Here is a 13,277-nt window from a genome sequence, read left to right as displayed (position 1 = left end):
GAGCGCGGGTGAAGTGCTTTAAAGTGGTAGTAAAACAGATTGTAAAACCAGCACAGTGTTTCAAGCAATCTCTTTTCTCACAGCCTATAAAAAGATGAAGTGTCTGATGATGGAATATCCAGATTTGACAGCTTTTTCTAAATCCTTTTGCAGGTCCTATTCCTGCTCTAGTCACTACAGAAATGTTCCGGCAGTCTTCTAGACCACCAGCCTTCATGGTGGCTGGCATGGTTCACTGGATCTCAAACTTCACAGTCGGCCTGGTCTTCCCCTTTCTAGAGGTCAGAGGTCAAATACAACACTAGCAAAGGGTCACAGTATTGCGCCCATTGGTTTTTTTGTTAATTTATTAAAGGAAAAGTTTACCCAAAAATTAAAATGAGCTGCAAATGTACTCACCTTCAGGTTTTTTAAGATGTGAAAGTTTGTTTTCTCATTTAGCATTACATCACTTGCTCACCAGTGGATCCTCTGCAGTGAATGGGTGCCATCAGAATGAGATTTTATAAAAACATCACAATAATCCACACATGGATTCAACAGCTGTTAGCACTCTCATTCTGACGGCACCCATTTACTGCAGAGGATCCAAATGATGTAATGCTAAATTTCCAAATCTGTTCTGATGAAGAAAACAGACTGAGTAACCAATGATTTACTCAATTTTTTCATGCAATCAGTGCAAATCCCCAAATTTACGAAACTGAATCATCAAAGCCAACAATCAAAGAGGACTTGTCCTCATTTTCTTATTTTTGTCTACAGAAAGGTTTGGGTGCGTACAGCTTCATCATTTTTGCCTGCATCTGTCTTTTCACGTTTATCTACATCTGGGTGGTCATCCCAGAGACCAAAAACAAGACCTTTTTGGAGATCAGCAAGCTTTTTGCTCAGAGAAACAAGGTGGAGATTATGGCAGAAGACTCTGAGATCAAAGAGACTGGAGGGGAAATCAGCAAATCGGAAATTAAAAGCACATTTCTTTGAGTGGTTAAGGGGTTGCTCATGTAGAAAACTTTGTGTTTGTCTTACGTTTGAATGCACTTTATTTTTCAGCATCTCCCAGAGTTTGAACGCAAGAATGGGTGCTGTGTTAAAATATAATATTATGTATTTTCATTGCCAACTGTATGTGGGGTAAAACTCAATTTCAACAAAAGGTTAAATTTAATGGCATAAGGTGAAACCATCAAGTAAAAAGATATATATTTTCCTTGTAACTAAAAATGTGTTTGATATACACTACCAGTCAAAAGTTTTTGAACAGTAAGATTTGTAATGTTTTTTAAAGAAGGCTCTTCTGTTCACCAAGCCAGCAAAGTACAGCAAAAACAGTAAAATTTTGAAATATTTTACTATTTAAAATAACTGTTTTCTATTTAAATATATTTTAAAATGTAATTTATTCCTTTCATTTCAAAGCAGATTTTTAGCATTATTACTCCAGTCACATGATCCTTCAGAAATAATTCTAATATTCTGATTTGCTGCTCAAAAAACATTTATTTTTATTATTATTATTATTATTATTATTATTATTATTATTATGTAATTTTTTTTCAGGTTTCTTTGATGAACAGAAAGTTCAGAAGAACTTAGAAATGGAAATCTTTTGTAACATTATAAATGTCTTTATCATCACTTTTGATCAATTTAAAGCATCCTTGTTGAATAAAAGTATTCATTTCTATAATTTCTTTCCCAAAAAAAAAACATTAATAATAATAATAAATGTTCCTTGAACAGCAAATCAGCATAGTAGAATCATTTCTGAGGGATCCTGTGACACTGAAGACTGGAGTAATGATGCTAAAAATTCAGCTTTGATATCACAGGAATAAATTACATTTTAAAATATATTCAAATAAAAAACAGTTTTTTTAAACAGTAAAAATATTTCACAGTTTTACTGTTTTTGCTGTACTTTCGATCAAATAAATGCAGGCTTGGTGAGCAGAAGAGACTTCTACTGTTCAAAAACGTTTGACTGGTAGGGTATTTTGATTAAAAAAAAACGTATTGTTTACAAAAACGTATTGTTTACAAATATTCTTTAGCATGTATAATTCTTTATAATAATTTTACAGTATTGCCATATCTTTGAAGGGACTTACTGCCCTTACGGGTCTAGCTGCTTCGATGTTTATTTTTAATATTAATTTAATTTATATTAATTCATTTATTATTTTAAAATGTTTTCGTCATTGTGATATCAGGATTTTTTTTTTTTTTTTTTAGAAATTATAAACATGCTCTTCATATGTATTTAAGTTATTGTATAGTATGTATGAAGTGCATTTTGAATAAATGAATATATTCAAACCTAATAATATATTTTATTTTCCTACTTATAGGCATAAAACATAAACAACGTTAAGAATACAAATATTGTTTATTTAAATTCTTCAGATATGATTCACATTATTCAGTTGGGTAAAAATACATTGAAATGCTTTTATTTGAAATACATATTGAATAGAATACATCTCTCAATTGACCCTTCGTAAGAGTTTGATTGACAGGCGATCTGACCAATCATCACTGAACAAGAAGGAAACTGACAACACGCCGACAGACAAGACAGAGCAGGTTACTTCTGGTATGAAACAAGGTCTCGGCTTTAAAATATCGTCATTTTTTTAAGAAATTAAAACAATAAATACCATTTTGTGGCTCTTTTTAATGTGTCCTGACAGATCAGTGTATTGCCTTACTAGATCAATCGACACGTGAACCGATTGTCTTTTCTTATTTACTTAAAGCATGAAATAAACATGAATGAACATCAGAAAGTATTTTATTTCAACTGTGGAAAGATGTCAATACACATAATTTTTCAAGTTTAAGTTCACTGAAGTTAATCTACTATCCTGTCTGATTTGTTTGTCGGACAAAATAGTGGTTTTGTTGTTACGATTGGTCAGTGAAACTGTTTGCGAAGGGTCAACTGCAGTTATTCCCCTGGGAGAGTATACAGTTCAAGTTAGCAGAGCTAATATTGCTGATATTGACATTCGTTTTTAAATAAGTTTTGGGCCTGTGGTGATTTCTTTCTTTCTCAGTGACAAACCTGCTCAGCCTGCAGCTGAACTCCTCCATACAGACTGAGCTGAGTGATTCCCCAGCTCAAGACATTCCCTTTCACCTTGCCATTATCACACAACATTTGCTCTTTAATCTCTGCCGCAGTCAGCACATAATCCCATAAATTTACATCAGTCATGTGCCCTACAAAAGCATCACTGGCTGAGATACCTAAAAAGCCATCCTGGTCCTTCCCCAAAATGATTTTTCCTCCAGCTGGAATGGTGTATCCTGCTTTAATGTACCGCTCTTCCCCGACCAATCCGTTCACCCACAGTTCAACCCCTCCATTGTGGGATGCCCAGGTAAAGCAGTAGTTTGTCCAGTCGTGGGACTGAAGCTGAAATGGCAAATTCACGAACTCATCTCCAATCCAAAGACCCACTTCAGAGCCCAAAATGATCGTGAGCTCATTGTCGTGTGATGTTGAGTAAGAAAACACGGTGAGGTCTTGTAATTGTGGTACACGGATGTTCATGCAGGCTGTGAAGGACTGGAGGTTCATGGGGTGGGATAAGACCACCAAGGCGTAACTCTCCAAATTCTTTTCTGGGAAGTACAGGACTAGTGGCGACAGAAGTTGCGCTCCTTAAGAAAGAAACGTAGTTGTCAAGGTCTTTTGAATGTCTGCTGTTCTAAAACTACAGTGCCACCCACTGCAAAACATACTCACCAGTACTTGTAGACCATGGTCCTTGAAAAGGATATACCAAACATCAATGTCAACACTTATTTTAAGTCAAAGACAAATGAATAATGTATACTGAGAATGACACATACCACATTTAAAGGGACAGTTCACCCAAAAATAAAAATTCAGTGGCTGTTAATTCACTCTCGTGTCACTGTATTTCATTTTTCCATGAAACAAGTTGAAGGCAGAATATCTAAGCTGCTTTTTCATACAATGAAAATTGCGTCCAGCTCCAAAAAGAAAGAAACATCACAAAAAAGTCTTCTGAATAATGTTACTATTAACTAGAGAATGAAAAATATTTTAAAACTTTCATTAATTGAAATGAAACAATAATTTAAATTAAAATAAAATAACATTTTTAGATGAAAAATAGAAAAATTGAACCTTAAAAAACTAAACAAAAATTTGAAAAGTTGAACAGAAAAAATAAGAAAAAAAAACAAATAATGTTATAATGTTTTAACAAATAATGTTAAAAATAACATTTTAACAAAAACTCATTTAAAAACTTAAAATATAAAAATAAAAGCTAATCAGTACTACAAAAATATATAAATAATACAAAATAACACTGTTTCAGTAGCTATACAGTAGTTTTCATATGAGCAATGTTTACTATTTAAGTCACTATTCAGTAAAAAATTAGGGCTAATAATTGACTAGCCATTAGTTGATGAGAAGAGGCTTGGTAAACTAAAATTTTGTTAGTCGCAGAAAAAAAATCCAAAGGAAGTGGCAAAGTCACGCAGCTCACCTTGACAGACAGATCGTTAACGGCTGGTCTGTGTGGTAAATTGGACAGGACATCCAAACGCTCACCTATCATCCATCGACCTCAAATATGGCTTTTCATTTAAAGATGTATACATGGCCGCTCAATCTAATGTTAACATCGAAAAATTTGCGTTATTGAAGTGTCTGTGCGGAGTGTGGAAGCTGAATAGTAGCAGACTCCCTACATGACAGATGGAGGCGCCAGTACGCTCACTTGCACTTAAAATACTCCGTCATTTTTAGGCATACAGATAAAAGTAATACATCTTTCGAATCTGTGAAGACTGTATGTTTATTTGTGTCCACTCACAATAACAACGAAACGTTGTGCTTTTGTAAAATAATGAAAGCAAACAGGATGTGGTTTCTGCCTTCTCTGTGAACTTGAGCGTGAAAATTTGAAACTCTGTGTAGACTTGCCTTACAGACATGAAAAATATATCCATATAGAGTGAAATGTTTACTTTTAAAGAAACCAATTTAAATAGAAAACAAATATTCAGATTATGTAATAGTTATGTAGTTTGAGCGCTTATTAGACTATGTAGGCAATTAAAAGCTCACTATTATAATTTTTTATGGTTTATTAATAAAAGTGCAAATAATAGCTGACTAATGCTTAAAATGAACGGCAACTAGTCGACTAGAAAAATCTTTAGTCGAGGGCAGCCCTATTGAAAATGTTGCTTGACGGCACTTTCATTGCATGGAAAAAGAACATCATGCAGGATTAGAAAGTCATAAAGAATTTGTATTTTTTGGGTGGACTAACCCTTTAAGATTTCCCTGTATAGTAATCTTGACATTTCTCATGAAAAGTTATACCTGGAACCGTTTTTTTGTCCAGTGACACAATAAGGCTCTCAATCCTTTTAAGCTTAGCTTCAATCTCCTCCTGACGGCAAATTCCTGCAAGAAACCAAAGAGCAGAGAGGGAGAACATGCTCAGGCACTGCAGTCCTAACAAAGAAGTTTTTTGTAAGTGCTGGAAAGGATGAAGCTCTGCCCTAACCTCCTTTGCTCAGGCGTGGGAGGAAAGAGGACTCCACCACTCTGTCATTCAGAGGCTGGGCCATGCGGTAGTCGTTCCACAGGGTCTTATTTTCATGGTCCATTAATGTGCTCTCCAATTTCCTGATCTGAAGGTCACCACATTAAAAGTTAAAGGAACAGCAGAAAAGATCGAAAACTTTTTCATGAGAACTTTTTTGGAGGCACCTGAGTGTGAGAGAGGGTGATGGGCGTATCAAATACAGTCCACAGAATGCTCTCATGGCACGGCGGTGTGGTGAGAGAGCCCTGATATCTGAAAAAGTGACTAAGGTTGTCTGGAAACATGGAGCGTACGTTCAAGTTGGTGATGTTCATGGCCTGACCTGCAAAAAGCGAGAGAGAAAAATAAAAATATAGAAAGAAAAATGCACAAACAAGTCTGCATAGAAAAAAATAAATATTTTTGTGATGGTCATCCAAAATGGTTCGCATTACCTGCGTACTTGATGTTTGCCAGGTTTGCAATGAAATCACTATAGTACGTGTTCTCAAAATGCCCATCCTAAACTCAAAGCATTTACATACCAATTCATATGAGAGAGAGAGACAGAGAGAAAGAGAGACATAGTATCTATTTATTTAAAATATATAAATGAACATATATATATAAATATTTATTAATACATAAATATACAATAAAAAAAAAAATATATATATATATATATATAATATTTTTAAAAACATATTTGTTTATTTTTAATGTAGAAATATACTATAAAACTAGAAATAAATGTATAATACAATATATATTATTAGTGTGTGTGTGCATGTGTGGAAGAATGACATTTATTAAAAAATTATATATAATATACTACAAAATGTATTGAAAATTCTGAATAAATTACACAAATATTAGAAATATATAAATATACTTTTAGAAAATTAGGGATATATATATATATATATATATATTTGTATAATTGTTTTTAGACTTTTTAATACATTTTATTGTTTATTTTTATTTTTTTTTTAATAAATGTCATTCTTCAAAAAACATATGTATTTTAAATATATAAATATACTATGAATATTAGGGGTACCAAGCAATTAATCGCGATTAACCGCATCCAAAATAAATGTTTGTGTTGACATAATACATAATTACATAATATATGTGTGTGTACTGTGTAAATTTATTATTATAAATATATATAAATAGACACATACATGTGTATATTTTAAAAAATATTTGTGTGTATGTATATATATATATATATATGTGTGTGTGTGTGTGATTTGTTATATACTGTATATGAATACGCATATATGTATATGCAAACATATTTATACATTTTTTGTTTAAATAAATACATGCATGTGTATTTATAGATACATATACATTTACACAGTACACACAAATATGTTATGTAAACCCAAACATTTATTTTGCATGTGATTAATCACGATGAATCATTTGACAGCTCTAATAAATAGGTAAATGAACTTATAATATTTACAATATATTTTAAAAGTGTATATAAACATGTATACATGTATATTCAGATAAAACATTATGCCGAGGTTGCATGAACACACTATTGAATCGATCACTGCTAAAACCCATCTATTAGCCAACCAATTGCAGAGAAAAACTTTTGCAACTGTATTACATATTGCAACAGATCAGAATGCCTATGGGTGTGTTACTAAAAAAATGACCTCCCCTATAAAATGGCATTGGGAGCTTGTGACCTGCACACAGTCTTGTGGGAACAGAATGTCAGGCAGTAGGCCACCACACAGTGGTCTGATCAATTAACCCATTTAGTTCAGAGAATACAGATGTCTATCTTTACTCATGCCGTGTGCTTCAGGCAACATGGGGTCATTTGGTGCAGCCCAGCTTTTTTCAAGAGGATTCACACAGACAATAATTAGCATTTTTCATTTTCATTGTTTGTTTGTTTTTTCATTGAGGATACTTTGCTTTCTCTTATTCCCGTTAGATGGCAGCACTGCACCAAAATACATTTAAAAAATAAATAAAAAGAATAAAAAAATAATTCGAATGTCTAACAGAATTTTAAAAAAAAAAAGTGTCTTACCTCATAAAAAAAGGCTAAAACTGCAAGACCGTCTGGTTTATCTTTGGCCTCGTGGAAGCTGCTGTACTTATCAGAGTTGTAGTGAACCACATGCAGCTGTGACACAAGAGATCAAACAGGAAGGTGCTAGAAATTACACTTTAAATTGGGTAATGTGAGGTTCAAAACATATATTGGGTTGAACAAGCCCTTCCGTATTGCTAAATTAAAGTTTCCCAACTCTCTTGAGCAACTTAAATGCAGGAATACTATTTATAAAACTACACAACTTATAACAGAACAATGATAACTGCATATTTGTCTAAAATAGAACCTGACATACTATATTAAGATTTCAGGCACATGTCCAGCATCACTTGAGTGGATAAACCCTCATCCCTACAGTCACCGAAGAAAACAATGCCTCAACAGCATTGCTTTATTTACATCTAGCACGTCTCTAAATGTTTATATCATTCATGTACTGAGCTAAAACGAATTATGTAAATACTTCTGCCATGTAGCGGATGCCGTCCACTGTGTGCTCTGATCCACTGGCCTCCAAGTCCCAGCCTCCCCAGTGCAGATGCATTTGAACAGCTGTGTAGCGGTCTGGAAACCCCTTGGTAATCATCATAGTGTGTGGCAGCTTAATTTCCACTGTCAAAAATGAACAAGATTGTGAGCTACATTCATGGAAAGCTAATCTCTCTTGTAAAAATCACACAGAATGAGTAGTAAGAGGGAAGCATGTATGTTAGTGCAATATAGATCAATATTTTGGTCACTTTTTCAACACAAGGGGGCGACAAAATTACAATTGCAGGCAGTCTATATATACTTTGAAAAAATGAAAATAATACAGAATTGTCCATTTATTTGAAACCGTTCTAATATAAGAAGTCATACCAGAATGTCCATTGTTCTTCATGGGAAAGCTGCCGTGCATGTCCTCATAGCCTGTCAGCTCGAGTTGTAGCAGTCGTGGATTGTAACGAACTTTGCGGCGCTGTATGTCAATGGGAGACTGTTGGTCGCCGCCGCATTCGTGAAACTTTTCTGCCCAATGCTTCTGATCCAGTTCTCCTTCTGTATGGAAAAAACGAAAGGCATTTAAGCAGAGCATGACACATTTCTCATACACACAATAAAACGCAGCCGATTATAATATGGGGGGATGTAAATAATAAATTCACTATGCAGTGTAGAGAGCTTCATTAATTAAAATGCAAGGTCGTGAGATCATGTGACAGTTTTTAATGATTATAGCTTAAAGGGAGTTTGCAAAAGTGAAATTGAATTTATACAATTTTATACATTTATATAGTTTTATACGTTTTTGATTTTATACAAAATTTAATATTAAGTGACTTACATTTTAGGAACACTGTTGTCTGATTGTGCTATATTTCGTCAACAAAAATAGTTCCGAACACAGCCACAGCTGTTTCGTTTATGAATGAATCTACGTTTTTGAATGAACGATTCAGTCACAAAGACTTTGACTTGATGCCACCTAGTGGCAGTTTTAGTTTTAATTTTAAAATATAAATTGAGTCATTTGAATCATTAATAAATCATTAATCATTAGTCATTAATGATTTCAAAACACTGTTATTATGAAATGCATTAATGCCACCTCTGAATCTTGTCAAAAAATCTGTAAATATTCCTTAATGCCACATTTGTGACCCCGGACCACAAAACCAGTCATAAATGTCAATTTTTCTAAATTGAGCTTTATACATAATCTGAATGCTGAATGACTAAGCTTTCCATCGATGTATGGTTTGTTAAGATCGAACAATATTTGGCCGAGATACAACTATTTCAGTATATGGCATCTGAGGGTGCAAAAAAAAAATCAAAATATTGAGAAAATCACCTTTAAAGTTGTCCAAATTAAGTTCTTTGCAATGCATATTACAAATCAAAAATTAAGTTTTGATATATTTACAGTAGGACATTTACAAAATATCTTCATGGAACATGATCTTAATTTCCTAATGATTTTTGGCATAAAAGAAAAATCTATAATTTTGACCCATACAATGTATTTTTGGCTATTGCTACAAATAAACCCCAGCGACTTAAGACTGGTTTTGTTGTCCAGGGTCGCATTTGTGCTCTTCTGTGGCGTGCAAAGGTGAATTGTTGTTGCTGATTTCATTTGACTAGTAATTTATTCTTTGTGACTGTATCATATTATTTAAATTTAATTTGTTGTTTAATTCAAATTTTTGGAAAAAAATATTTTGTTTCTGTCGCAAAAGATGACATACATTCGATAAGATTAGAAAAATATCGCTTTATAATTGGAAGGTTAATTTCTGTAATTTCTGTCATTATAAAGGGTTTTATCATTAAATACAACCGAAAAGACATCTAAAATTACTATTACTAGAGTCTCCACCACTGGATACAAATGCAATTTAACATACACAACTATGTTTTCAGATGTGTATAAAGACCTACATAATGAACAGTTATGTTTTTATTACCTTAGAATGAGTCATTTCTATCTATACAGTATATACTGTGGGTCTGCTGTTTTGCGCCACCATGTTTCTACAGTAGGCCTAAATGGACAAAATGCTCTACAGAGCATGCTTTGTCACTATGTTGTTCTTGCAAATAAAACACAAACAGAATGATGAACAGGTAACAATAATATTCACAATAACATATAATTTTATCTAATAATTAAGTAAATATAATTCCTTAATTTACCATGGCTACACTCAGACAACATCTTTGTCCTGTGTCAGTCAGTGTAGTTTCTCTACATGTAATTCGCAAAATTTACACAAATATTCAATTTGTATATAAATATAAATATAAAACAAAAAAATGAAAAATATTCTAGTAATGACAAAAGCAGTGTTCGGAGTTCATGTGAGTTACGTAATCAGATTACTTTTTCCCAAGTATCTGGTAAAGTAACGCATTACTGTTTAATTTACAAGAAAATATCCGAGCAACTTTTTCAATAATGCCAGTTACTTTGTTTTCCTATTTATTGACTGACAGCTTCCTGTTCCCATGCTGAGAGAAATCGGGACTAAATGGAAAGCGTTGTATGCGCTGTGTTAACATGTATGCTACATGTATTTACTTGCACAAAAACGATTCAGTATTCCTCAGAATGTAAAAAAAAAGTGAAATGAAAACTTAGAATAGGATGTAAACCTGCGTTAATTAAATGTTAATTAGCACAAATATGCTTTATGTATTTAACCAATTACTTTACAGTAAGTGTACAGTTAGTACACTTTTTGATTTTTCATTTGACATTTCCTTTACTTGTCTACTAAAATAATAATTAACATCCATAAGTAGGTCATATTTGTCACAATTATCTCATAAACAAGCTTTTTATTCCAATTGTACCCATGTCGGGTATGGTTGGAAAAGTACCCGAATACAGTTGAGAAACCCATCCGTAATGCTGTAAAGCTGCCTAACCAATTAATTGCACATGTAAAATACATTTACAAATGAGAATTCAACTGTTTTTATTTCCATTCAGTATTTTATTTGGTTATTTGTTTAGTTAAAAGTAGTTCATTTGTAAAACATTGTACAGTAATGGCAAAAAGCGATACATTATTTAATTTCAGTTCATTTTAATAGCAACAGTTAAAAAGTTGAGTACAGTAAACAGTAAAACAGTAAAAAAAAAAAAAAAAAACATTGAACAATTGCAAACAGCAATAATAAAGATTAAATGCAAACAATAACCTAATAAATATAATAACAATAAACATAACAAAAAAAATGATACATTGTGTCTCAACTGTACCCCGCTGACCACCTCGAACCAGGCCCGGCGTCAAGGGGGGGGCTTAGCCCCCCCTGCAATGATCTGACGGACTGACCCCTTCACCTCTGGAATAAGATTTTAAACGCGAAAAGCTAAACTGAATGCGATTTCAACCGAGGGGTACCGCTCCGATCTGATTTGTACCACCTCAGATTCTGTTTGACCCACTCCAACTCCCCAAAACTTGTTGATTTTAACCAGTCGATGCGGACAATCACAGGTGTATCTAAACTTTAACTGCTAAATTCCAACGTGCTTTTGCGTCTTGTTTGGCACTGAGCCAAATACACGCGCTCAGTGCTTTTCACAACGATTCAGTGTTTTCAGCCACATAAAAATAATGTTTCAGACATTTAATTTAATCACTAGCAAAAAAAAACATTTTGTTAAATACACACGGATGTTTGTGAGTTTGTTAATGCACTGGTGTGTAAGAAAAGGGCAGTAATCCATTCAGTTAAAATCTGATGACGTATTTTATTCATATATAATGAATAAGCACGCTCAGCTCAGATGAGAAAAAGTAACGCAAAAGTAACGTAACTCATTCCATAAAAAGTAAGTAGTTACTTTTTAGAGAGTAACGCAATATTGTAATGCATTACTTTTAAAAGTAAAACTTTTTGTACATAACCATAGCGAACTACGACAGCACTCAAAAATCACTGTTAGATGTAATCATTCAGCAGATATGCAACAAAGAAAAAAGAAAAAAAATAATTAAATCCGAATACACTGGATAGATTTAGTCATATTTATCTTTTTTTATAACGAGGTTAGATATTTATCTTTTTCTTTGCATGCCAGCCTATCTTTTTCTATCCTCAATCTTCTGTTTTATTTAAATATTTGTATGCAACCTTTTTCTTCTATGATGAGAGCTACTTGTAGAACAAAGCATTGTCATTTGACAAATAAAAACGGACTTTGTAACTCCTATAGTAAGACAGTAGTAAACGTAAATTACCGAACATTGCCTTACAAACGTATTACGTGCACATCGAAACTTGTAAGATTAATTGTGTGAATATTTGATTAAAGAAAATAAGTGCTTGCCTGAATATGTCCATTTCTCTCCATCTATTCCAGCTGATGCAAAATTCACCAATCCGGTGCATAACAGGACTACAAACAGCTCCATGCTTCAAGTGCACAGACTCTCTGAGTGTGATGTAGGCTATGCTCTCACAGTCTCGTTCACAGGATTGTAAAGAGGTGCTGAGAGTGACATTGATTGCAACGGTTTACACCCAGAATGCCAAAGGCGTGTAGTAACATGGTCATTTAGAGAAGCTTTGACGTATTGGCAAATAAATGTTTGAAGCAGCTGTAGTTCTCAGGATTCAACAACAAGTCAGTCTGGTTTTGCTGGTGGTTTCCCTTTTTTCTTTTTCATGTTTACTCTTAAGGGTGCATGCTTTTAAATAATGGTATTTGAATTTGAATATATATATATATATATATATATTTTTTTTTTTTTTTAAAGTGTACCCTTTACATGTAAAACACGACTAAACATGGTTAATTAATCACATTACATGATGACACAAATCATATAAGCATAAGTAGCCTAATAAAAACTGATTTCATTTACATCATAAAATAATAACAGTGGTAGTAAGCTGTTCAAGGAATTTTTTTTGTGCGTAAGTATTACATTAAAAGCTATTATTTCACTTTATCAGACAGAATATATACAGTACATACTCTTTTGCACAGTAGCTGGTAGCAAATATTTGCCCCTCAAACTTGTTTTGTCACTAGGTCTTATGCTAAATAAAGAGTAAAGATGTTTCACTCAGAAATAAAGATGTTAGTGTTA

At 33.1% G+C, this 13,277-nt stretch overlaps 2 protein-coding genes across 3 annotated transcripts in view; one reads left to right on the top strand and one right to left on the bottom strand.

Moving 5' to 3' along the window:
- Positions 1-1,320, top strand: part of LOC127155247 (solute carrier family 2, facilitated glucose transporter member 5) — a 30,566-nt gene extending 29,246 nt beyond the window's left edge. Inside the window, exon 12 of the mRNA XM_051097355.1 lies at positions 766-1,320. Coding sequence (XP_050953312.1) covers positions 766-987 — 222 coding nt within the window. The 3' untranslated portion in view covers positions 988-1,320. The remainder of the gene's footprint in view (positions 1-765) is intronic.
- Positions 1,321-2,387: 1,067 nt separating this feature from the next.
- ca6 (carbonic anhydrase VI) lies at positions 2,388-12,727 on the bottom strand. Of its 2 annotated transcripts, XM_051097352.1 has the most exons (10): positions 12,512-12,727; positions 8,542-8,721; positions 8,144-8,292; positions 7,654-7,749; positions 6,044-6,110; positions 5,774-5,931; positions 5,568-5,694; positions 5,381-5,464; positions 3,758-3,778; positions 2,388-3,672 (listed from the first exon to the last, which is right to left on the bottom strand). In XM_051097352.1, exons 1-10 carry the CDS (start codon positions 12,594-12,596, stop codon positions 3,059-3,061), a joined length of 1,581 nt encoding a protein of 526 aa, XP_050953309.1. In that variant the 5' UTR covers positions 12,597-12,727; the 3' UTR covers positions 2,388-3,058. The 2 variants fall into 2 exon arrangements, with proteins under 2 accessions (XP_050953309.1, XP_050953310.1); XM_051097353.1 differs by lacking the exon at positions 3,758-3,778.
- Between the last annotated feature and the right edge of the window lie 550 nt (positions 12,728-13,277).

This window comes from Labeo rohita, chromosome 23, assembly GCF_022985175.1.
Source record: "Labeo rohita strain BAU-BD-2019 chromosome 23, IGBB_LRoh.1.0, whole genome shotgun sequence".
Taxonomy (NCBI): Eukaryota; Metazoa; Chordata; class Actinopteri; order Cypriniformes; family Cyprinidae; genus Labeo; species Labeo rohita.
This window is presented reverse-complemented; position numbering and strand designations above follow the sequence as displayed.